This window comes from Coregonus lavaretus (assembly GCF_964263955.1).
Source record: "Coregonus lavaretus genome assembly, chromosome: 22".
NCBI lineage: Eukaryota > Metazoa > Chordata > Actinopteri > Salmoniformes > Salmonidae > Coregonus > Coregonus lavaretus.
The window spans coordinates 18,582,508-18,609,033 of record NC_140009.1 but is presented as its reverse complement, the minus strand read 5'-3'; the positions used below and the strand labels follow the sequence as shown (position 1 = coordinate 18,609,033).

The 26,526-nt window shown below is 44.9% G+C and overlaps 1 protein-coding gene across 2 annotated transcripts; it reads left to right on the top strand.

Annotated features, from left to right (window-relative positions):
- Positions 1–1,178: 1,178 nt before the first annotated feature.
- dcp1a (decapping mRNA 1A) lies at positions 1,179–26,526 on the top strand (the record flags this gene model as incomplete). 2 transcript variants are annotated; one of them, XM_084186937.1, is made up of 10 exons in its annotated part: positions 1,179–1,301; positions 13,669–13,709; positions 13,986–14,113; positions 21,573–21,639; positions 21,785–21,926; positions 22,375–22,491; positions 22,650–23,225; positions 23,314–23,373; positions 23,489–23,704; positions 24,021–26,526. In XM_084186937.1, 10 exons carry the CDS (start codon positions 1,179–1,181, stop codon positions 24,099–24,101), a joined length of 1,551 nt encoding a protein of 516 aa, XP_084043063.1. In that variant the 3' UTR covers positions 24,102–26,526. The 2 variants fall into 2 exon arrangements, with proteins under 2 accessions (XP_084043063.1, XP_084043064.1); XM_084186938.1 differs by lacking the exon at positions 23,314–23,373.

Genomic DNA, 26,526 nt, shown 5'->3' with positions numbered 1-26,526 from the left:
CATTATTTTTTTATCATTGTTTGTGAAAAAGGATTGCAGTATGATGGAAGCCTCCACACTCACTCTATATCCGTCAATGTTGCTTTGATTTGTTATTTTTGTTATTTCATGTATTATTTTGAACCATGTATGTTTATTTAATTTGATCCCTTAGGTCCTCGGGTGGGGTTGGATTGGGATTGGGGAGGAGGGTGTAACTTCATTTTGTATGTATTTATGTTTGCTGACGATTATTATTACTAATTAAAACACATTTGATCACCTATTTTTTGTGCTTTTAGATCTAGGCTCAGTCTGAATGTCCGCCAGATGGCGCTATATATTATTAATTGCGTCGGTTGTCATGAATAATGGCGCCATCTGTCGGACATTTGGGCTGGGTCTAGGCTATGAGAATCAAGGGCTATTATGTTTTTTTTTAAATTGTCAATTGATAGCCTACATCAGGGATGGGCAACTTTGATGGTGGTGGGGGCCACAAAAAAACGGAACTCATCATGAGGTGTACCCACATACCCACCCCACACCTTGCGAGCAAAACATTTTAACGGACCCCCCTCATGAAGGCAAATATAATATATTTCAGTTTTAACGTTCATTTCCTGCAATTCTACACATTTTGCCATGGGGCGGAGAGAATATTTTGTAATTGTATAACTAATTTCCTGCGATTCTACACATTCTGCCATAGGGTGGAGGCAAATGTTGGCAGTTTTTAATATGATAACTGATGATCAATGGGCCCCACCCCGGTTGGTAATTCGACCATGCTTACTACAAGTTTAGATAGCTGGCTGCTAGACTAATTTACCAATGTAAACGAAAAATGGAGCTGACATGGGCTGATGCACAACCAAATTTCGAAATTGCACCTTGTGTATTCTATGACTCTAACTCAACAGTACGTTGAGACCCCGACTGAAAGTGGGCCGCGGGGCCGCCAGTTGCCCATCCGTGGCCTACATGGATAGACAGGCCATAGCAAAATAGCAACCTCTCAAATTCATTGTAACCTACACGTGAGCAAGCAATAATTATTCACTCCAAATAATTGAGGAACAAAAAGTGGGGCGGAACTTTAAGGCATTCGAACCATGTCTTCCGAGGTGCACCACCCGCGGACACTGGAAATTGAGTGTTCATAGAAATTGTTCCGTGCGGTAAGCATTGTATTCAAGATGGAGACCGCCAGTAAAATGAGCCTAGCAGCTCTACAACAACAAGATCCGTATATCAACAAACTTCTCGATGTTACCGGACAGGTAGCACTGTACACCTTTAATTCCAAAGCAAATGAATGGGTAAGCTCGCTAAAGGAGTCGCTGGTTTCTTCTGTTTACTGAAGGTAACTAGTTAGTTAACGCGATATCAGCTACGTAACGCGTTAACTAGCGAGCTAACTTTACCCTAGTTACCATATCTGCGTTAGTTTATCATTAGCATACTAGTTAGCTAGCTATATCAAGCCAACAAGCGTGTCTCTGCGGGATTGTGTAGCAAAGATAGTTTGCGAGTCTTTGGTTGTAGTTGGGTAACTAGCTAACTTAGCTACTTAACTAGCTAACTAGGCTAGTTCGTTACGTCGTTAGCATGCAACTTCAACTAGCCATGTTGTGCTAGCTACACTTAACAAAAATATAAACGTGTAAAATGTTGGTCCCATGTTTCATGAGCTGAAATAAAAGAAAGCAGAAATGTTCCATACGCACAAAAAGCTTATTTATCTCAATTTGTGCACATTTGTTTGCGTCCCTGTTAACATTTATAATAATAATATAATAATATGCCATTTAGCAGACGCTATTATCCAAAGCGACTTAGTCTCTTTTGCCAAGATAATCCATCCACCTGACAGGTATGACATGTCAAGAAGCTTATTAAACAGCATGATCATTACACATGTGCACCTTAATTGTGCAGTTTTGTCACACAACACAATACCACAGATGTCACTTACATTTACATTTTCGTCATTTAGCAGACGCTCTTATCCAGAGCGACTTACAAATTGGTGCATTCACCTTATGATAGCCAGTGGGACAACCACTTTACAATATTTTATTTAATATTTTTTGGGGGGTGGGGTAAGGGGGGGTAGAAGGATTACTTTATCCTATCCCAGGTATTCCTTAAAGAGGTGAGTTTTAAGTGTCTCTGGAAGGTGGTGAGTGACTCCACTGTCCTGGCGTCGTGAGGGAGCTTGTTCCACCATTGGGGTGCCAGAGCAGCGAACAGTTTTGACTGGGCTGAGCGGGAACTGTGCTTCAGCAGAGGTAGGGGGCCAGCAGGCCAGAGGTGGATGAACGCAATGCCCTTGTTTGGGTGTAGGGACTGATCAGAGCCTGAAGGTACGGAGGTGCCGTTCCCCTCACAGCTCCGTAGGCAAGCACCATGGTTTGTAGCAGATGCGAGCTTCAACTGGAAGCCAGTGAAGTGTGCAGAGGAGCGGGGTGACATGAGAGAACTTGGGAAGGTTGAACACGGGCTGCAGCGTTCTGGATGAGTTGTAGGGGTTTAATGGCACAGGCAGGGAGCCCAGCCAACAGCGAGTTGCAGTAATCCAGACGGGAGATGACAAGTGCCTGGATTAGGACCTGTGCCACTTCCTGTGTAAGGCAGGGTCGTACTCTGCGAATGTTGTAGAGCATGAACCTACAGGATCGGGTCACCGCCTTGATGTTAGCGGAGAACGACAGGGTGTTGTCCAGGGTCACGCCAAGGCTCTTTGCACTCTGGGAGGAGCACACAACGGAGTTGTCAACCGTGATGGCGAGATCATGGAACGGGCAGTCCTTCCCCGGGAGGAAGAGCAGCTCCGTCTTGCCGAAGTTCAGCTTGAGGTGGTGATCCGTCATCCACATTGAGGAAGCGCGCACTTGGCATGCTGACTGCAGAAATGTCCATCAGAGCTGTTGCCAGAGAATTGAATGTTCGTTTCTCTACCATAAGCCGCCTCCAACGTTGTTTTAGAGAATTTGGCAGTACGTCCAACTGGCCTCAAAACAGCAGACCACGAGTATGGCCTCGTGTGGGTGAGTGGTTTGCTGATGTCAGTGTTGTGAACAGAGTGCGCCATGGTGGCGATGGGGGTATGGGCAGGCATAAGCTACGTACAACGAACACAATTGCATTTTATTTATGGCAATTTGAACGCACAGAGATACAATGACGAGATCCTGTGGCCCATTGTCGTGCCATTCATCCGCCGCCATCACCTCATGTTTCAGCATGATAATGTTGCAACAATCTGTAGACAATTCCTGGAAGCTGAAAATGTCCCAGTTCTCCCATGGCTTGCATGCTCACCAGACATGTCACCCATTGAACATGTTTGGGATGCTCTGGATCAATGTGTACGACAGCATGTTCCAGTTCCCGCCAATATCCAGCAACTTCGCACAGCCATTAAAGAGGAGTGGGACAACATTCCACAGGACACAATCAACAACCTGATCAACTCTATGCGAAGGAGATGTGTCGCGCTGCATGAGGCAAATGGTGGTCACACCAGATACTGACTGGTTTTCTGATCCACGCCCATACCTTTTTTTAAAGGTACAGTTAAAGTCGGAAGTTTACATACACTTAGGTTGGAGTCATTAAAACTTGTTTTTCAACCACTACACACATTTCTTGTTAACAAACTATAGTTTTGGCAAGTCGGTTAGGACATCTACTTTGTGCATGACACAAGTAATTTTTCCAACAATTGTTTACAGACAGATTATTTCACTTATAATTCACTGTATCACAATTCCGGTGGGTCAGAAGTTTACTGTGCCATTAAACAGCTTGGAAAATTCCAGAAAATTATGTCATGGCTTTAGAAGCTTCTGATAGGCTAATTGACATAATTTGCGTCAATTTGAGGTGTACCTGTGGATGTATTTCAAGGCCTACCATCAAACTCAGTGCCTCTTTGCTTGACATCATGGGAAAATCAAAATAAAACAGCCAAGACCTCAGATTGATTTGCACCAAAGTCGCACCAAAGTATGTTCATCTCTAGGAGACAGAACGAGTCTCCTTCCTGAGCGGTATGACGGCTGCGTGGTCCCATGGTATTTATACTTGCGTACTATTGTTTGTACAGATGAATGTGGTACCTTCAGGCGTTTGAAAATTGCTCCCAAGGATGAACCAGACTTGTGGAGGTCTACAATTTTTTTTCTGAGGTCTTGGCTGATTTCTTTTGATTTTCCCATGATGTCAAGCAAAGAGGCACTGAGTTTGATGGTAGGCCTTGAAATACATCCACAGGTACACCTCCAATTGCCTCAAATTATGTCAATTAGCCTATCAGAAGCTTCTAAAGCCAAGACATCATTTTCTGGAATTTTCCAAGCTGTTTAAAGGTACAGTCAACATAGTGTATGTAAACTTCTGACCCACTGGAATTGTGATACAGTGAATTATAAGTGAAATAATCTGTCTGTAAACAATTGTTGGAAAAATTACTTGTGTCATGCACAAAGTAGATGTCCTAACCGACTTGCCAAAACTCTAGTTTGTTAACAAGAAATTTGTGGAGTGGTTGAAAAACGAGTTTTAATGACTCCAACCTAAGTGTATGTAAACTTCCGACTTCAACTGTATGACCAACAGATGCATATCTGTATTCCCAGTCATGTGAAATCCATAGATTAAGGCCTAATTCATTTATTTCAATTGACTGATTTCCATATATGAACTGTAACTCAGTAAAATGTTTGAAATTGTAGCATGCTACATTTTATATAAGTATAGAGAAAGGAATTACAAACACACACACACAGTAATTTAATAGGATCTACATGTTGCTAAGTACCAAAAACGGTAGGTTTATGAGGATGACATGCAAGAGATCTGTCATTCATTCATTGCTATTGCCTCATTAAAAAACAACAGGGAAATTGGAAATCTGACTTCAGTTCGTTTAACTGTGAACTCCAAAAATAAATTGTCTCCGACTGGGAGAAATAGTTTTGAACGGTCATTCAACTCAGAATTCCAAGTCTGGAACTCAGGCCTTTTTCTAGAGCTCCGACCAGAAGATAACTGACATCATGATTTTACCTAATATTTTTCAGAGTTACCAGTTGTCCTGAAAGCACCATGTGATCATTGATCTCCTGAAGAAGCTATCCCTTTCCCTTTCTTTCTGTGCCCCCAAATGTTTGGATATACTGGTAAAGTTACCAGCTTGTTAGCTAGCTAGGCAATGAGGTACTGTGACCGCCCCAGACATGTTTTAGGAATGTAAAATGCAGTCACAGTGATCTGTTATAGGAAGAACAAAAATTACGCCGGTAATATGGGTCAGATCTTTTGACCTGTGTAAAAACTGCTAGCTGGAGCTCGTCTGAGCGGTCGGCTGTGAATGCCCTCACCCGCTAGTACTTAATGCTGATTCACTAAGATCTGCCCACTATCGTGTTACAAACTTTGGTGGCCACGATTTAAAAGGAGCTATTTCTATTTCTCAATCTCAACTCGTAATTAAAGCGTGCCTCCCATTCGCCATTCGGCTGCATAGGGTTGCACCCTTAGCCTGCCTACTGTTGATGATCAGCACGTCACCCACCACTTGACCACTTTGCAATGTGAGTTTGAGGCAGTAGAATTGTTTGAAACCTGAACGTTTTACTTTACTTCAAATAATGAGGCATGCCTTACCTTGCTTCAAAGTAGCCTTGTGAAAATCCATCCATAAAAACATGGAGGCAATTATTTTATAAAGACTTCTTTCATGCCAATAACCAGCATTTCTCTCCTGTTCTATTGGTTTTCATATCAACTTACTCTCATTGTCCAGAATCCAAAGGCACAATTCTAGTCATATTAGCAACCCATCATAGTTGTTGCTATTAGATTCCCCCTCTTTCTGAGTTTCTAACTGAGATTTTCATCTTTGTCACATATGGAACTGCTCGTATTAGGTGCGCTGTTTAGAACAGTGTTTTCCGCTAATTGCATTTTGGCAAATGTTTGAAAATTCTGTTTTATTAGCTGCTTCATTACAGGAGTTGCATGTTCAATAATAGGCTGTAGCCTTTTGACTGTAAGACGATAGGCTTGCTATTGTTGCATGTTTCCATTAAGGACTTAATGAAAAATGTCCGGTCCATGTACAGTGGGGGAAAAAAGTATATAGTCAGCCACCAATTGTGCAAGTTCTCCCACTTAAAAAGATGAGAGAGGCCTGTAATGTTCATGATAGGTACACGTCAACTATGACAGACAAATTGAGGGAAAAAAATCCAGAAAATCACATTGTAGGATTTTTAATGAATTTATTTGCAGATTATGGTGGAAAATAAGTATTTGTTCACCTACAAACAAGCAAGATTTCTGGCTCTCACAGACCTGTAACTTCTTCTTTAAGAGGCTCCTCTGTCCTCCACTCGTTACCTGTATTAATGGCACCTGTTTGAAGTTGTTATCAGTATAAAAGACACCTGTCCACAACCTCAAACAGTCACACTCCAAACTCCACTATGGCCAAGACCAAAGAACTGTCAAAGGACATCAGAAACAAAATTGTAGACTTGCACCAGGCTGGGAAGACTGAATCTGCAATAGGTAAGCAGCTTGGTTTGAAGAAATCAACTGTGGGAGCAATTATTAGGAAATGGAAGACATACAAGACCACTGATAATCTCCCTCGATCTGGGGCTCCACGCAAGATCTCACCCCGTGGGGTCAAAATGATCACAAGAACGGTGTGCAAAAATCCCAGAACCACACGGGGGGACCTAGTGAATGACCTGCAGAGAGCTGGGACCAAAGTAACAAAGCCTACCATCAGTAACACACTACGCCGCCAGGGACTCAAATCCTGCAGTGCCAGACGTGTCCCCCTGCTTAAGCCAGTACATGTCCAGGCCCGTCTGAAGTTTGCTAGAGTGCATTTGGATGATCCAGAAGAGGATTGGGAGAATGTCATATGGTCAGATGAAACCAAAATAGAACTTTTTGGTAAAAACTCAACTCGTCGTGTTTGGAGGACAAAGAATGCTGAGTTGCATCCAAAGAACACCATACCTACTGTGAAGCATGGGGTTGGAAACATCATGCTTTGGGGCTGTTTTTCTGCAAAGGGACCAGGACGACTGATCCGTGTAAAGGAAAGAATGAATGGGGCCATGTATCGTGAGATTTTGAGTGAAAACCTCCTTCCATCAGCAAGGGCATTGAAGATGAAACGTGGCTGGGTCTTTCAGCATGACAATGATCCCAAACACACCGCCCGGGCAACGAAGGAGTGGCTTCGTAAGAAGCATTTCAAGGTCCTGGAGTGGCCTAGCCAGTCTCCAGATCTCAACCCCATAGAAAATCTTTGGAGGGAGTTGAAAGTCTGTGTTGCCCAGCGACAGCCCCAAAACATCCTTGTGAAGACTTACAGAAAACGTTTGACCTGTGTCATTGCCAACAAAGGGTATATAACAAAGTATTGAGAAACTTTGTTATTGACCATACTTATTTTACACCATAATTTACAAATAAATTCATTAATTTCTGGATTTTTTTTCTCATTTTGTCTGTCATAGTTGACGTGTACCTATGATGAAAATTACAGGCCTCTCTCATCTTTTTAAGTGGGAGAACTTGCACAATTGGTGGCTGACTAAATACTTTTTTCCCCCCACTGTATGCATGCATAGTATCAGAGAGGAAGAGGTGAAGCGAGATGTTTCACTCTCACCAAAATCTGTCCAAAATAAGCCCAATGTGCTTCTATAGGCTGATTTTCAAATCAAATTTTATTTGGCACATACACATGTTTAGCAGATGTTATTGCGGGTGTAGCAAAATGCTTATGAGAGCTAGTTGCGAGGCCACCATTTTCGTTTGGGCCTAAGCTTGTCGCCTGCCTTCCCGCCTTGGGACGACTCCCATTGTTAGGGTGGAAACATAAGCATCTCGTCATTATATACAGATCCCTGATAATATTTTCTGTTGGTCACGTCATTTTACTGATTGGAAAAAAATGAATAGACTGGACCTTCCAGAAAGGCAGGGAACCTACTTGAGGGGCAGGACATTCAAAGCCTGGACACTTTACACCTGCCAGGTAGGCAGGAAACTGAGACTCTGGCCAATAAAATTGGATTTGATTTGATTTGAAGGAAGGGAACTCTGACCCTAGCGGGAAGGAAGGGAACTCTGACCCTACTGGGAAGGAAGGGAACTCTGACCCTACCGGGAAGGAAGGGAGCTCTGACCCTACCGGGAAGGAAGGGAGCTCTGACCCTACCGGGAAGGAAGGGAGCTCTGACCCTACCGGGAAGGAAGGGAGCTCTGACCCTACCGGGAAGGAAGGGAGCTCTGACCCTACCGGGAAGGAAGGGAGCTCTGACCGTACCGGGAAGGAAGGGAGCTCTGACCGTACCGGGAAGGAAAGAGTTCCCTTCCTTCCCGGTAGGGTCAGAGTGTGAGCCATGACCTGCCTAAATGACTACCGACCCGTAGCACTGACGTCTGTAGCCATGAAGTGCTTTGAAAAGCTGGTCATGGCTCACATCAACACCATTATCCCAGAAACCCTAGACCCACTCCAATTTGCATACTGCCCCAACAGATCTACAGATGATGCAATCTCTATTGTACTCCACACTGCCCTTTCCCACCTGGACAAGAGGAACACCTACGTGAGAATGCTATTCATTGACTACAGCTCAGCATTCAACACCATAGTGCCCTCAAAGCTCATCACTAAGCTAAGGATCCTGGGACTCAACACCTCCCTCTGCAACTGGATCCTGGACTTCCTGACGGGCCGCCCCCAGGTGGTAAGGGTAGGTAACAACACATCTGCCACACTGATCCTCAACACGGGGGCCTCTCAGGGGTGCGTGCTCAGTCCCCTCCTGTACTCCCTGTTCACCCATGACTGCATGGCCAGGCACAACTCCAACACCATCATTAAGTTTGCAGACGACACAACAGTGGTAGGCCTGATCACCGACAACGATGAGACAGCCTATAGGGAGGAGGTCAGAGACCTGGCCCTGTGGTGCCAGGATAACAACCTCTCCCTCAACGTGACCAAGACAAAGGAGATGATTGTGGACTACAGCAAAAAAAAGAGGACTGAGCACGCCCCCATTCTCATCTATGGGGCTGTAGTGGAACAGGTTGAGAGCTTCAAGTTCCTTGGTGTCCACATCACCAACGAACTATCATGGTCCAAACACACCAAGACAGTCGTGAAGAGGGCACGACAAAGCCTATTCCCCCTCAGGAGACTGAAAAGATTTGGCATGGGTTCTCAGATCCTCAAAAAATTATACAGCTGCACCATCGAGAGCATCCTGACTGGTTGCATCACTGCCTGGTATGGCAACTGCTTCCTGCCATCCAGGACCTCTATACCAGGCGGTGTCAGAGGAAGGCCCTCAAAATTGTCAGACTCTAGCCACCCTAGTCATAGACTGTTCTCTCTGCTACCGCACGGCAAGCGGTACTGGAGTGCCAAGTCTAGGTCCAAAAGACTTCTCAACAGCTTCTACCCCCAAGCCATAAGACTCCTGAACAGCTAATCATGGCTACCCGGACTATTTGCACGGCTGTAAGTAAGCATTTCACTGTAATGTCTGCACCTGTTGTATTCGGCGAATGTGGCCAATAAAATTGGATTTGATTTGATTTGAAGGAAGGGAACTCTGACCCTACCGGGAAGGAAGGGAACGCTGACCCTACCGGGAAGGAAGGGGACGCTGACCCTACCGGGAAGGAAGGGGACGCTGACCCTACCGGGAAGGAAGGGGACGCTGACCCTACCGGGAAGGAAGGGGACGCTGACCCTACCGGGAAGGAAGGGGACGCTGACCCTACCGGGAAGGAAGGGGACGCTGACCCTACCGGGAAGGAAGGGGACGCTGACCCTACCGGGAAGGAAGGGGACGCTGACCCTACCGGGAAGGAAGGGGACGCTGACCCTACCGGGAAGGAAGGGGACGCTGACCCTACCGGGTAGGAAGGGGACGGGAGGACGCTGACCCTACCGGGAAGGGGACGCAGGGACGCTGACCCTACAGGGTAGGAAGGGTACTATAACCCTGGAACTAGCACGGTGCTGGCAGGCGTGGCTGGAGAATCCCCAATGTCCTGGCTGCACTTGACATCTGCAGTAGCTGCAGGCTGTGGCTCCATCCTAGGAGCGGTCAAAGAATCCACTGCTGGCTTGGGCTCCGTTCCAGGAGGGGGAGAGGCAGGTGGAGACTTTGTTCCAGGGCAGCAGACAGTCGAGGATCCCCACTGGGAGGAGAGGACGACTCCGCAACGGCAACCAGAACAGGCCCCATGGCAGCGGCTGGCTTGGAGCGGGAGTCTCCTTAACAATGGCTAGTCAAAGCTCTGGCTGAGGGGGGTGCAGACCTTGGTGTGCTGGACTGTGCACTCTGGAGTTGTCTTCATCTGTGGAGAGCAGAAGCGGACCTGGCGCTCCTGTGCCTCTCCTAGAGTACACCCTCCTGATCTCTTCCCTCTCACTTGGCTCTGTCATATCCTCACATGGCCTCTCCTATCATTGCTACGCAGACGACACACAACTAATCTTCTCCTTTCCCCCTTCTGATAACCAGGTGGCGAATCGCATCTCTGCATGTCTGGCAGACATATCAGTATGGATGACGGATCACCACCTCAAGCTGAACCTCGGCAAGACGGAGCTGCTCTTCCTCCCGGGGAAGGACTGCCCGTTCCATGATCTCGCCATCACGGTTGACAACTCCGTTGTGTCCTCCTCCCAGAGTGCGAAGAGCCTTGGCGTGACCCTGGACAACACCCTGTCGTTCTCCGCTAACATCAAGGCGGTGACCCGATCCTGTAGGTTCATGCTCTACAACATTCGGAGAGTACGACCCTGCCTTACACAGGAAGCGGCACAGGTCCTAATCCAGGCACTTGTCATCTCCCGTCTGGATTACTGCAACTCGCTGTTGGCTGGGCTCCCTGCCTGTGCCATTAAACCCCTACAACTCATCCAGAATGCCGCAGCCCGTCTGGTCTTCAACCTTCCCAAGTTCTCTCACATCACCCCGCTCCTCCGCACACTACACTGGCTTCCAGTTGAAGCTCGCATCTGCTACAAGACCATGGTGCTTGCCTACGGAGCTGTGAGGGGAACGGCACCTCCGTACCTTCAGGCTCTGATCAGTCCCTACACCCAAACGAGGGCATTGCGTTCATCCACCTCTGGCCTGCTGGCTCCCCTACCTCTGCTGAAGCACAGTTCCCGCTCAGCCCAGTCAAAACTGTTCGCTGCTCTGGCACCCCAATGGTGGAACAAGCTCCCTCACGACGCCAGGACAGCGGAGTCACTCACCACCTTCCGGAGACATTTGAAACCCCACCTCTTTAAGGAACACCTGGGATAGGATAAAGTAATCCTTCTAAATTGTAAAGTGGTTATCCCACTGGCTATAAGGTGAATGCACCAATTTGTAAGTCGCTCTGGATAAGAGCATCTGCTAAATGACGTAAATGTAATAGAGCAGCTCCTCGTAGTCCCTCTGCAGCTCCCAACTTGAGAGGGTGTGGTTACTCCATTACCACTGAGGAAGCCTGGAGCAGGGCTTGAAGAATCTTGGATGGGAGAGGGGTGTAAGGCCTCACAGCTCATCCTCGGGTGCGTGGCTACTTTGTGTGGGCTGAGGTGGGATACCTAAACATCTCAACTATAGCAGGCCAGAATCCGGCGATACGAAGGACCATGTTAAAAAATATATATATAAAAACATTAGTCGCTAAATTCGGCTCAAAGGACCATGTAAAAACGGCTATCCGGAACTCGTCTGAGCGGTCAGCTTTGAATGCCCTCACCCGCTAGTACCTAATGCTGATTCACTCAGATCTGCCCACTATAGTGTTGTCCTGTCAGAACTTCATGTTGAGGCCCATTACTATACACTTTGTCACCACCACACACACAAACACTCGTGGACACATCTGCTTCCATATGAAGATGTTTATATAATTGTGTGGTTCTGGAAAGGCAGAATAATACAATCATTAAGATTCAGTTAGAGTAGACTAAATAAATATACATGTAATACAACAATAAGCAGATAAGAAAACTGACATAATATAAACATATCAAGGAATACAATAGTATAGCATCTACATCAAGAATATACAGCCAGAGAGGGAGAAATAAATAGGAGCTTTATGTCTCTCCCTATGGACTGGCTGAGATCTTATCTTAGGGCCTCTGAACATGCGCTAGAGACTATACATATTGCAGCAGGAGTATGCAAGTAATACAAACATTGCTAATACAATACTAATGAGGAGGCTAGTCACACTCAATGAACACACTTATTGCCATGAATTACAAAACTAGATGAAGTAGCATGCACAAGGTACATTCAAACAAACAGTAGAGCTAGCATTAGCCGAGCGCTAACAAACAACACTAACTTCTTACTTGGTTGGGGTACATTCAAACAAACAGTAGAGCTAGCATTAGCCAAGCGCTAGCAAACAACACTAACTTCTTATTGGTTGGGGTACATTCAAACAAACAGTAGAGCTAGCATTAGCTGAGCGCTAGCAAATAATACTAAGTTCTTACTTGCAAACTTATCTACACAGTTACGCTGCACAATAATGTAACCATAACTCACTACTATTGCACCCCCTATTAGCACAATAACATTCCCAACACTCACTTGTCAATGGACGAACAGCACTTCAGTAGAAAGGCAGCATGTGAAAAGTCTGTCAGCATCAAACTGTTCTTCTTTCTAAAGACTGCAAAGCACGCCTTAACATAAGGTGCCCTGGAGCATGTCCAAGCGCCCTGATTGGTTGGAACAAATGAATGAGTGATTGATAGGTCTGAAAGCCAGTCCGATTGAAAGGGCCAGAGTTTTTTACAACCTGGTTGGGCTACAATCAAGCCTTTTTCGCTGTAGTAATGGTGCAACTATGACACTATCGAATCTGCGCTCGCTTTTTTCTCTAGGGCACTTTGAAACAACAGTACAGCAAAGCCTTTTCAACATTACAACAATTATTATCTGGGAGATTGTTTTCCTAGTTGCACAGTGCTCCCAAAATATAACTCCTGGGTGCATAGCAAAATATTTTAGAGCCCTCGGCCTCGTTCAGCAGAACACAACGGTGTGCAATGTTTGATTCAACGGAAACTGCTGTTCTGAACGACCAGTTTTTTTATATATTTTTCAAATACAAATGGTTACATCCCAAGAGCAGGGGCGCGTTCCTCTGCATGTAACATCTGAGCAGGGGGGACACGACCAATGATAGTGCCCAAAAGCCTGTTTTAGCATGGGCAGCGCCAATAAGGACTTTCACCTTTTTGAAGTAGTCAACTGGTTGGGACTTCCTATGGGTTAAGGAAGGATCACATAATTCCATCCAGGTCATCTGGCGGGATCAGCCAATAAATTATACTCCTGAGCAAACATTCCATAATTGCATGTGGCAGTAAATCGCCAACCTTGGCTTTATACCTGTTCAAACAACAAATTCCTGGTGGCAGTGTACGCACCCTTTCAGTTTGTACCAACTCATGGAACTCATAGAACGTTTAATGAACTGAACGCACCCAGACCAAATATCAGCTAACTTTTGCATGTTGTGATTCTTCTTCTTTTACTTGATGATCGATTCGTGTTCAGGAAGTTCAAGTTGTAATTTTTCTGCATATTTCCATTTCAGGAAAAGACCGAAATTGAAGGCACCTTATTTGTTTATGCCAGGTAATTGCTTTTTATGGTGACCTTTTTTGAAGGGGGCACTGTTATTGTAAAGATACTTAGCTAGCTAACTAGGGCCTAACCCCCTTTTATCTGTGGTTGTCTCACCACCTGTCCTCATGTCTATGCCTCCCTAATTGATCTCTTCCTCTCTCCCCTCACCTCCACCCTCCCTGTTGCTCTCTTCAATTTCACCACTCTCTTTGCTTTTATCTTTGAGACATGAACACATTTAGCCTAATAGTCTTTCTCCATTGCTCTCCAATAACCTGTCCACAGGTCTGCATCCCCTCATCATGGCTTCACCATCATGAATCGCCTGAGCACAGAGAATCTGGTGGAGCCCATCAACAAAGACCTTGAGTTTCAGCTCCAAGACCCCTTCCTGCTGTACAGAAATGCTAACTGTGAGTAGGCTATTTCATAATAGTCCACTAGTCAGTCTGAGATTTCAACCCCAATGGCTGCTTTGCAATAACTTAAAGATGGAGCTATTTAAAAAAAAATTGTTACTGTCCATACCATGTAGCCTGCACTAGTGATTCGTGGGTTGACTCATAACCCGCAGTCCCCGTGGGCGGATGGGTTTAGGGTCATTAAATATTGTGTGGCTGAAGGGCGGGTGGGTGGCGGGCGGGTTGAATAACGATAAACAATATCTCAAAAAATCCATAAATGTATAATTATTGTGCAATATATATATAGGGCACATTGAGTTTAAATTTTTTTGTTTTAGGCTATCTGGTATTACTGCATAAACCTAAACTTTAGGGTTTAACTGTATGCGTGCCAAATAGCCTACACAGCCAATCGCCAAATAATGCTTTTGGGAAGGGCAGAAAATGTTAACATCAAGCCACAAAGGCAAAAATAACATTGTGGAACTTTAATTCAATAAGACAAAAGCTGTGAAAGGAGAGTTGAAAATAAAGAGAAGGGAGGGCCAGAAAAGTAATGTTTGTGGTAAAAGAGGATGATAGCAGTGCCGGCTATGTTATGTGTGATGATTGTGAGGCTGTATACAAATTTGACAGTCACAAGACAGGACTTCAAATAGGCCTATGGCATCTCAAGGGAACTGTAGCCTACTGTTTAGATGGGTTAAATGGAAACTGAAATCTGGACATTGACTAACCAGAATAACCTACTGTTTTTTGGCAAACTCCAAAGTCCTCTGTCAATACTAGTCCCGTGCAAATTGACATCCCTGTGTTTTGAGAGAAATGTCTGAGTTTGACAGGTGTTGCTCCCGGTTTGAGCAAGAAAACAATAACTAATTCGATAAATTGAACGAAGTGCATAACCTACAGTGCATTCGGAAAGTATTCAGACCCCTTGACTTTTTCCACATTTTGTTACATTACAGCCTTATTCTAAAATGGATTCAATTGGTTTTTTTCTTCATCAATCTACACACAATACTCTATAATGACAAGTTTGGACACACCTACTCATTCAAGGGTTTTTCTTTAATAGTGAAGACATCAAAACTATGAAATAACACATATGGAATCATGTAGTAACCAAAACAGTGTTAAACAAATCAAAATATATTTTATATTTGAGATTATTCAAAGTAGCCACCCTTTGCCTTGATGACAGCTTTGCACACTCTTGACATTCTCTCCACCAGCTTCATGAGGTAGTTAAAAGTTAATTTGTGGAATTTCTTTCCTTCTTAATGCGTTTGAGCCAATCAGTTGTGTTGTGACAAGGTAGTGGTGGTATACAGAAGATAACCCTATTTGGTAAAAGACCAAGTCCATATTATGGCAAGAACCGCTCAAATAAGCAAAGAGAAACGACAATCCATCATTACTTTAAGACATGAAGGTCAGTCAATCCGGAAAATTTCAAGAACTTTAAAAAGTTTCTTCAAGTGCAGTCGCAAAAACCATAGAGCACTATGATGAAACTGGCTATCATGAGGACCGCCACAGGAAAGGAAGACCCAGAGTTACCACTGCTGCAGAGGATAAGGTCATTAGAGTTACCAGCCTCAGAAATTACAGCCCAAATAAATGCTTCACAGAGTTCAAGTCACAGACACATCTCTACATCAGCTGTTCAGATGAGACTGCGTGAATCAGGCATTCATGGTTGAAATGCTGCAAAGAAACCACTACTAAAGGACACCAATAAGAAGAGACTTGTTTGGGCCAAGAAACACGAGCAATGGACATTCGACCGGTGGAAATCTGTCCTTTGGTCTGATGAGTCCAAATTTGAGATTTTTGGTTCCAACCGCCGTGTCTTTGTGAGACGCAGAGTAGGTGAACGGATGATCTCCGCATGTGTGGTTCCCACCTTGAAGCATGGAGGAGGAGGTGTGATGGTGACACTGTCAGTGATTTATTTCTGCAGCGATACACCATCCCATCTGGTTTGGGCTTAGTGGGACTATTATTTGCTTTTCAACAGGACAATGACCCAACCCACATCCAGGCTGTGTAAGGGCTATTTGACCAAGAAGGAGAGTGATGGAGTGCTGCATCATGTGACCTGGCCTCCACAATCACCCGACCTCAACCCAATTGAGATGGTTTGGGATGAGTTGGACCGCAGAGTGAAGGAAAAGCAGCCAACAAGTGCTCAGCATATGTGGGAACTCCTTCAAGACTGTTGGAAAAGCATTCCAGGTGAAGCTGGATGAGAGAATGCCAAGAGTGTGCAAAGCTGTCATCAAGGCAAAGGGTGGCTCCTTTGAAGAATCTAAAATATATTTAGATTTGTTTTAACACGTTTTTGGTTACTACATGATTCCATGTGTTATTTCATAATTTTGATGTCTTCACTATTATTCTACAATGTAGAAAATAGTCAAAAATAAAGATAAACCCTTGAATGAGTAGGTGTGTCCAAACTTTTGACTGGTACTATATATAAAAAATTAATAAATCAATATCACATTTACGTAAGTATTCAGACCCTTTACTCAATCCTTTCTTGAAGCGATTACAGCCTTGAGTCTTCTTGGGTATGGCGCTACAAGCTTGACACACCTGTATTTGGGGAGTTTCTCTCGTTGTTCTCTGCAGATCCTCTCAAGCTCTGTCAGGTTGGATGGGGAGCGTTGCTGCACAGCTATTTTCAGGTCTCTCCAGAGATGTTCGATCGGGTTCATGTTCGGGCTCTGGCTGGGCCACTCAAGGACATTCAGAGACTTGTCCTGAAGCCATTCCTGCGTTGTCTTGGCTGTTTGCTTAGGGTCATTGTCCTGGTGGAAGGTGAACCTTCGCCTCAGTCTGAGGTCCTGAGTGCTCTGGAGCAGGTTTTCATCAAGGGTCTCTCTGTACTTTGCTCCGTTCATCTTTCCCTCGATCCTGACTAGTTTCCCAGTCCCTGCCACTGAAAAACATCCCCACAGCAAGATGCTGCCACCACCATGCTTCACCGTAGGTATGGTGCCAGGTTTCCTCCAGACGTGACGCTTGGCATTCAGGCCAAAGAGTTCAATCTTGGTTTCATCAGACCAGAGAATCTTGTTTCTCATGGTCTGAAAGTCTTTAGGTGCCTTTTGGCAAACTCCAAGCAGGTTGTCATGTGCCTTTTACTGAGGAGTGGCTTCCATCTGGCCACTCTACCATAAACGCCTGATTGGTGGAGTGCTGCAGAGATGGTTGTCCTTCTGGAAGGTTCTCACATCTCCACAGAGGAACTCTCATTGGGTTCTTGGTCACCTCCCTGACCAAGGCCTTCTCCCCCGATTGCTCAGTTTGGCCGGGCGGCCAGCTCTAGGAAGAGTCTTGGTTGTTCCAAACTTCTTCCATTTAAGAATGATGTAGGCCACTGTGTTCTTGAGGACCTTCAATGCTGCAGAAATGTTTTGGTACCCTTCCCCAGATCTGTGCCTTGACACAATCCTGTCTCGGAGCTCTACGGACAATTCCTTCGACCTCATGGCTTGGTTTTCTCTATGACATGCACTGTCAACTGTGGGACCTTATATAGACAGGTGTGTGCCTTTCAAATGATATCCAATCAATTGAATTTACCACAGGTGGACTCCAATCAATCTAGAAACATCTCAAGGATGATCAATGGAAACAGGATGCACCTGAGCTCAATTTTGAGTCTCATAGGGAAGGGTCTGAATGCCTTTGTAAATAAGGTATTTCTGTTTTTTATTTTTAATACATTAGCAAACATTTCTAAACCTGTTTTTGCTTTGTCATCATGGGTTATTGTGTGTAGATTGATTTCTATTGCATCCATTTTAGAATAAGGCTTGTTGTGGAATATTCTAATCAAGTGAGAGAGACTTTGTCATTTCTTCAAACAATCATCTTAATTCAATTTCGATTTAATTATTGCAATAATGAAGCTGGTAGACCGCACACTCTGAAGTGTGTGTTGCAGAGAGCTTAAAATCATACAGAGAATACAGGGTCTTAAATAGCAGACCTAAAAATGCTTGGCTGGTTCCACCCCTCCCATGCAGATCGGGGGCATCATAAGCCACCTTGGGTTCATCTGGTGGTTATCTGCATGAGTGTTATTTTAGTCCTCCAGGCTAAGTTTCCCAAATGCAAGGATCTCCTCCAGGCTATCTGTATCTCGGTTACACACACCACATCTTGTCTATGGAATGCAGGCTGTAGCCATCATAAATCAATTGTCAGCTCAAGCGATCTCTAGTGACCATACGTCCAGATTAGCTGCAGGGAGCTAGAGTGGAAACCATCCCTTTACCAAATCACAGCATTAGTAGAACAGAAATGTCTTACTATTTGTTAAGTATATCATTTAACTATTCATATCAAACAAATCAGGTAAATACGTAATTTTTCTCTCACAGGCTGTAACGTAACAAAGTGGAAAAAGTAAAGGGGTCTGAATACTTTCCAAAGGCACTGTATATATGAAGGGCCTACATGTGTCGACTTTCACAGTGAATGCTTTTGTTTATACGTTTTGTGCCAAGAATTGAACATCGCCAAATGCATAATTTAAAAAATATTGCACATCTGGAATAACGGATGTTCTGGGGTAATAAATACATAACCAATGTTCTCTAGTAATGCTAGTCCCTTGCGAATAGGGCTATAGCCTTAATAATAACTCCTGCAGAATTAAGCATTTCTTGCAGTAAAATTATACACCAAATGTAGGCACCAAATGTAGGACTTGGGAACAGGAGTGGAGAAATATGATTTATTTATTTCTGCATCTTGAGAGAATGTAAAGCTCAGTTAGATACCATCTGTAGAGGTGCTGTCTTCATCATAAATGTGTCATAAAAGCTGATAGTATTTCAACCACATCAAATATGCATCGAAGCCGAACTGAAATCTTATCAGAAACACGTTGGGTCGTTTTCACAGCTTTCTTTTTCCTTACAACCGGTCAAACTGATGGAAGTTTTCCACAGAAAATAGTTTTTGTTGTTGTTGCTTTATTGTATTTTCTCCCCAGTTCCTAAATGTCTTTGCTCCGCGAAAGATGACAGAGAGAACTTCACCGACGTCAACTATATTGAAGCATTCATTCTATCGATCTATTACATTATTCTGTTGAGTAAGGGTTTATTTAGTCTTCTGGGGCAACATATAATGACAGAAGAGAAGCTACATGTATCTAATTATAGACAAGTTGACTAACAAATAGCCTACCAAAATGTCGGAAATTAGAAGCAGAAATCCCAGCACCCCCTGTCCAAAAATTATTCTGCAGTCTGAATGTAGCCTATAATGTATTTTCTATATTTGCGGGCTAGGGTTGGGTACGAGCCTCAGATTTTCACTTTATCACTTATAGTCTGGAGGTTGCGGATGGGTTATTAGCAATTGTGGGCGGGTGTGGGTGAACAAACAGCTGACCCGCGCACCACTAGCTTGCACATCTAGAAGATTAAATTCTATATCCAGAATTTAGTCTACAGGAAAGGTGAGAAGAAAGTGTGGGGATAACAAGGGTCATGTTAAAATTCCTTTTTAGATTAGTAGTTAACCAACATTTTATGTTTTTATGGATTATCTAAACATAAGGGTAATTCCATTGGAACAGAATAACACTGAGACTCAGATTTTTCACTTTAAAATGTACACCAAACAAAAACCATTGATTTCAACTCTATGCACAAGGACTACTTTTTAAGAATTTCCACTGAAACTTTTACAAAAACACATTTACAGGAAGAAATGTGCAGATACAAAGTTTGATAACAGAATAAAACTAAGAGAGATTTTACCGTAATTCTGTTACCAAACTTCACATCTACGCAGTTTTTCCAGTAATTTGTTTTTGTTTTTACTGTGTCAATTGTTCAAAGTAGTCATTGTATGGTTTGTTTAAACTTACAAATCAATGTTTTTTGTTTGGCATACATTTAAAGTGAAAAATCTGATATTCCGTTTCCGTGGATTTGCCCATAACTATATTTCCATTAAAAGAGCTGCGGGTGTACATCTTATGTATTACTAGGCTACATTTAGCATTGAATGTGCTATTTATGTAATGTGCCCCCAGATAAATAAGGAAGATCGTCAATGTTTTATAAACACATTTTGGGAATTAAGTTGCAAAGCACTGCTTGCACACAGGCATTACAGATCTGTCAAACTGTGTGGAATTCAAAAGAGAACTTGAAAGATTTCAGACCCTTTGATGACTAGGGGGTTACGTCTTTTACTGCAATCCCTTCATACGATCTACTATTTAATTTTCCTGTTTAGTCCAATGGGAAAATAACATTACCCTGTCTGTGCAGCAGACAGACACACATCAAACCCAGGCAGACATACAGGAATATAACACACATTTACACATGCTCCCTCTGACATAATTCCACCACTTCAATCCCCTTCCATGCTGACCACTGCATAGATATACATGCACACAAATTCACCAGACAGACATTGACACACTAAACACACTACCCCTCCAGTCAGACTTGCCTCTGAATGCACTCAGCAGACAACGTCCCAGGGTTCTCTGGAAGATGACCTTCCCCTTGTGCCGGAGGTCACGCTGAGGCTGATGGTGCGCAGTGAGCAGGAACATCTCCTCTGATAGGTCTCCTCCGCCAATGGCTTCACACTAACAGGGGTCAACCCAGCCCAGGAGCTCAGTCTGAGGAAAAGTATGTCTGTCAGGCCCAAGGGCCTCTATGGCCCGGAGCCGCCTGGAAACCACCTCATGGATGGGATGGATACAGCACGTCTGCTCTCAGCGGTAGTTCTGTAGGCGTCTGATCCAGTCATCCAGAGGGGCAGCGTTATCTGGAACCCTGTGACTCCTCCTCAGTCATCTAGTGCCTGCAGGCCCCTGGGGAGGGAATGCAAGACTATCCTGGAAAAGTGGGGTTCTTGGCTGTCTTTGAGACTCGTAAAGGGATGGTGACTTATTCTGTTTACCATGATTCCAAGGTTTATCTCCTGCCTTCCCTCGTATTCCACACATCTGTTAGTGGAGGGTTGTATCAGTGCTTCAACCGGTTAGAGAATGTGAATGTGGCCTGTTTAGAGAAACACACACCTGTTTATGCATCCCAGGGTTCCCCAGGCACCAAACACTACTGTTGCTAGGTTACCAGCCTCGGAGGGAAACACTCCTGTCACACACTGTTTCCTCAGAAAGTCCCGTGTGGCTCAGTTGGTAGAGCATTGCGCTTGTAGTGCCAGGGTTGTGGGTTCGATTCCCACAGCGGACCAGTATGAAAAAACTATGAGTGTATGCATTCACTACTGTAAGTCGCTCTGGATAAGAGCGTCTGCTAAATGACAAAACATTTTTTTTAAATAAAGTTGCTGAACTCAACTAAAATATCCCTCTTCCTAAGGGATGCGGCTCTAGTGAACCCTTCTCCCTCCCATTATCTCTTCTAGTCAGTCATATTTCACTCTTGTCTCTGTGTCCCTCCTACAGTGGGTATATACAGCATCTGGTTTTACGATAAGAAGGACTGCCAGCGCATCGCTCAGCTCATGGTGAAGTGAGTATGGCCCGGTGAAACACACCACCACTAACCCACATATGAATACCATCATCACCCATACCACTGGGGGAGCCATTTAGCACTTTACAGACATGAGATTGTATTGTGTGTTTGTTTCTCTTGTTGTGTCTCTGTCCTCCAGGATTGTGAAGCAGGAAGCCTTGCAGGCTCACCGGGGATCCCCAGAGATGGCCGACGTCCCTGGGAGGACCAATGGCTGCTCGGAACCCCGCCCCATCGACATTCTGGAGCTCCTCAGCAAGGCCAAAGATGAATACCACAGGGTGAGAGACGGGAGCAGTCTTCACAATCAAGTCATCACCCGGGCCACACACACACACACACACACACACACACACACACACACACGTGACCACAGTCCAGAAAATAGTATTTTTGGACAGACTTTACTGCCCTCTCTTCTTATACACACACACAGAAGGGATACAAATGTGAATAAATATTATTCCAACAGTGTGCACCCAGCTGTGGATGGGGTAGCAATGTCCCCCTGCTGTTTCTCTCTCTTACTCAGTTAAGAACTCACTGTCTTGTCTGTCTGTCTTAGTTACTCTTTATTGATGTCACTCTCTTTCCTTAGATCTTAGTCCTGCTGCCCAGTGTTTTTCTTCGTTTTAATTGCTGAGATTGCACACACCCATCCCAATTTACATTCATCTGAACACACTAGTAGGAATGTCAAAATAATAAATATGTCTGTGTGTTAACTAGACTCAGGCGGGGGAAACGGAAATGTCCGTTACTACTGAGCAGAGTGTGAACACAGAGACGCTGAAATCAGCCGGTGACACTACAGAGCGCGCTCACAGCGCCTCACAGCCAGAACAGGTACGTACCACTCTAGTTGAAATGACTGTACTATGTCTGATGACACGCTACCTGTACCAAGTGTTCTCTCACATGACTGAAATGACTGTTACTTGTCAGTCATTGAATGTTTACTGTATAAGTATGTTTCATATTGACTGTTGTAACTGTATTTGCAGAGCTCCCACTCTGGCCAGAGGCAGATCACCGTGGAGGAGCTGTTTGGCAGTTCTCTACCCAAGGAGGCCAGCCTGCTGCCAGCCATGCCCATCCAGAGTTCCACAGACCCTGCTGCCCCGGGCCCCGTCAGCTTCCTCAAGACCCAGAGTTACGCCCCACCCATCCCTTTCCATCCCTTACTGGCCCCCCACCTCACAGCTGACCCAGGGGGCAACAACCGGCACCTCACCCCTGGTCTGATCCCCCTGATGGAGGCCAGAGGGGGCCCTGGCCCAAGCTACACCTTTTACCCCGTGTTCCCCGGTGGACCTTCAGGAGACCCCCAACCCCAGCACTCTGTGTCCCCACTGTTGGTTACTCCATCTGGGGCTGAGGCTTGCGGTCCTCCCCCTGGCCCTCTGTCGGCCTACCTGGGGCAGGATCTCCTGGGCTCGCTGAAACCCAGCCCCTCTGACCTCCACAAACCCGCCCTCGCACCTAGCGTCTTGCCCAGCCCGCTGGCCACGCCCCAGAGCTTCAGAGAGCCAATCCCCAAGCCCGCTGCCCTCGGCAGCATGCCCACAGGCCATGTGCAGGTAACCAGCTGCTTTTGCCCCTGTTCTTTTTTTGTGATGCGTACTTAGTGTAATCTGTCATGTCTGAAGGACTCCCTTATTTACTCAGCCGCAGATTAAAGAAATTGATGTGTTCGCTCAATCTCAGAAACTGTCGAAAACCATGCCAGTAAGTATGATTGTGTTATCATGATGTAGATGGCTTTGATTGTACAAGTCTCTGTGTTCACATGATGTAGATGGCATCCTCTTCCTGCCCTCTCTCTTTCTCTTGTCCATCCAAGGCTGTCCCTATGAAGGCGGATCTTGTGGTACCGGGGGCAGAGCACTCCGTTCTGCTCTCACCGAGCGCCTTTCAGCATTCTGTTGCCAAGACAACGGAAGTGCAGAGGCAAGCTGCCCCTCCCTCCCCTCCGCCCGCAGCCACAGGGGTCATGGAGCTCCCCCAACCCCCCTACAACAGGACCCAGCTACAGGACACACTCATCCACCTCATCAAGGTAGAGCGAGAGATGAAGCCTTTTTCACCCCAGACCCTGGCCTTGTGTTTCAAGTCTTTTGTCAAGTTCAGGGTTTTATACTGCAGATTTCAACTTGCCGTTGTTGACATTTATGAAATGCTCATGAACTGCTTATAAATGGGTTATGAAGTCCTTCTGTATATGCCCTTCAAATTAAGTGTTACCCAAACGTATTACTTAAAAGCGATATGCAATGAACTGAAGCAGTTGTGTGAAGTCTGGAAACTTGTTTGTTACTGTTATACAAAATGACTGGAAGATAACTCTTCTCCCTCTTGTGTTTATGCCTGTGCAGAATGACCCAGCGTTTCTCAGTGCCATCCACGAGGCCTATCTCCACAGTCTCTCCCAGGACCTGAGCCACGTCAAGCTATAGTCTCAGTCCAAACCTGGGGCTGGGCCCGGACACGTCTGGACAGGGGCACCAGCCAACCAAACCTACAGGTACTGGACCACTGGGTGCTACTGCTGGCCATGTGCAGAGACACAGACTGGCTCTGTACCTCTGGAGCAGCAATGGGACTGCAGGAGGAGGACAGGACTCGAACCTAGGAGGCTCACATCATGGCTCTCCTACCCTGTGTGGAGGAGAAGGTGAAGGGGAGATGTCACACGTGACGGTAGTGTCAAATCAAGTACGCACTCTAGTAGGAAATATTGTTCCTCTCTTCTGTTGATGAGAAATAAACCCCTGGGGAAGGAGGATGATGATGAGGTGGATGACCATAAACCCTCATATCTCTTGGGAAAGAGCCTTCGGCCCACTGTGGTGGGGTCAGTGCTTAGGGACTTGCTGTGCAAGCCAAACTTCATTCAACTCCAGGTCCACTTCCTTGTTCTGCCTCAGTACAGCTGGGATTTTACACACACTCTCTATCGTACCCCCTCTCTCCTCTTTCTCAATCTCTCGTGTTCCTTCTTTCTGTCATTCGCTCACCCCATTCACCACCACCAGCCTCTATCACTATGCCTGTTAAGGGACGTGTGCAATAGATTGCAATGCCTTTTGGGAGATTATAGTTTTTTATATAACCAGGCTTCTTAAGTGTGTTTTTTCCCAAGGGTTTAGACATAGAATTGTTGTATTAATTTAGGCCCTATTCTGTGGGGTTTTGCAGTAAAAGCTACTGCATCACTGAACCTGAGCTAACTGCATTCATCGAAAGGATTATCTTGTTTAATAAGGTCGATGTCCGCGCACCCGAGGAAATATAATTGGACTAATAAAAAAATCCCCATAAGAATCTGTCAGTTTAAGCTAGAGATATCTGTATGTCGCACTTACGCATCTGCGGTGAAAGGTGACAGAGCTAGAGCGCTGTTTGTCAGACCATGAGACATCCTGAAAATCGGTCTTCTCATAAAATCATCTGTAGCGTCCAAACGGTGACCCCTCTATAGAAGGATGAGACTCATAAACACGATGGTGTTCTCCGTTTTGCCTACACCCTCCATAAGTGTCAGGTTCCAACTTCTGTCTGTAGCATCCGAAACGTTTGGGCTACACACTAATATGACCCCTCTGTGCAAAGGTGAGACTCTCACGAACATATACGTAACTGTTTTGCTCCTCTAAAGGTCCCCAGGTACCAGTTGAAAGAATTAATGGGAGTATACAGTTGAAGTCGGAAGTTTACATACACCGTAGCCAAATACATTTAAACTCGTTTTTTCACAATTCCTAACATTTAATCCTAGTAAAAATTCCCTGTCTTAGGTCAGTTAGGATCACCACTTTATTTTAAGAATGTGAAATGTCAGAATAATAGTAGAGAGAATGATTTCGATATAGGACTCGTTTTACTGTGGATATAGATACTTTTGTACCCGTTTCCTCCAGCATCTTCACAAGGTCCTTTGCTGTTGTTCTGGGATTGATTTGCACTTTTCGCACCAAAGTACGTTCATCTCTAGGAGACAGAACGCGTCTCCTTCCTGAGCGTTATGACGGCTGCGTTGTCCCATGGTGTTTATACTTGCGTGCTATTGTTTGTACAGATGAACGTGGTACCTTCAGGCGTTTGGAAATTGCTCCCAAGGTTGAACCAGACTTGTGGAGGTCTACAATTTTTTTTCTGAGGTCTTTGCTGATTTCTTTTCATTTTCCCAGGATGTCAAACAGAGGCACTGAGTTTGAAGGTAGGCCTTGAAATATATCCACAGGTACACCTCCAAACTATAGTTTGTTAACAATACATTTGTGGAGTGGTTGAAAACCTCCGACTTCAACTGTATATGGAGACTGTTTAATGCCAAAATATATTTTGTATATATATACAGTGAGGGGAAAAAAGTATTTGATCCCCTGCTGATTTTGTATGTTTGCCCACTGACAAAGACATGATCAGTCTATAATTTTAATGGTAGGTTTATTTGAACAGTGAGAGACAGAATAACATTTTACATTTACATTTTAGTCATTTAGCAGACGCTCTTATCCAGAGCGACTTACAGTTAGTGAATACATATTTTTTTATACTGGCCCCCCGTGGGAATTGAACCCACAACCCTGGTGTTGCAAACGCCATGCTCTATCAACTGAGCTACATCCCTGCCGGCCATCGTCCCTTTGATGCAGTGAAGTTGTCCTGTCCCCTTAGCAGAAAAACACCCCCAAAACATAATGTTTCCACCTCCATGTTTGACGGTGGGGATGGTGTTCTTAGGGTCATTGGCAGCATTCCTCCTCCTCCAAACACGGCGAGTTGCGTTGCTGCCAAAGAGCTCGATTTTGGTCTCATCTGACCACAACACTTTCACCCAGTTCTCCTCTGAATCATTCAGATGTTAATTGGCAAACT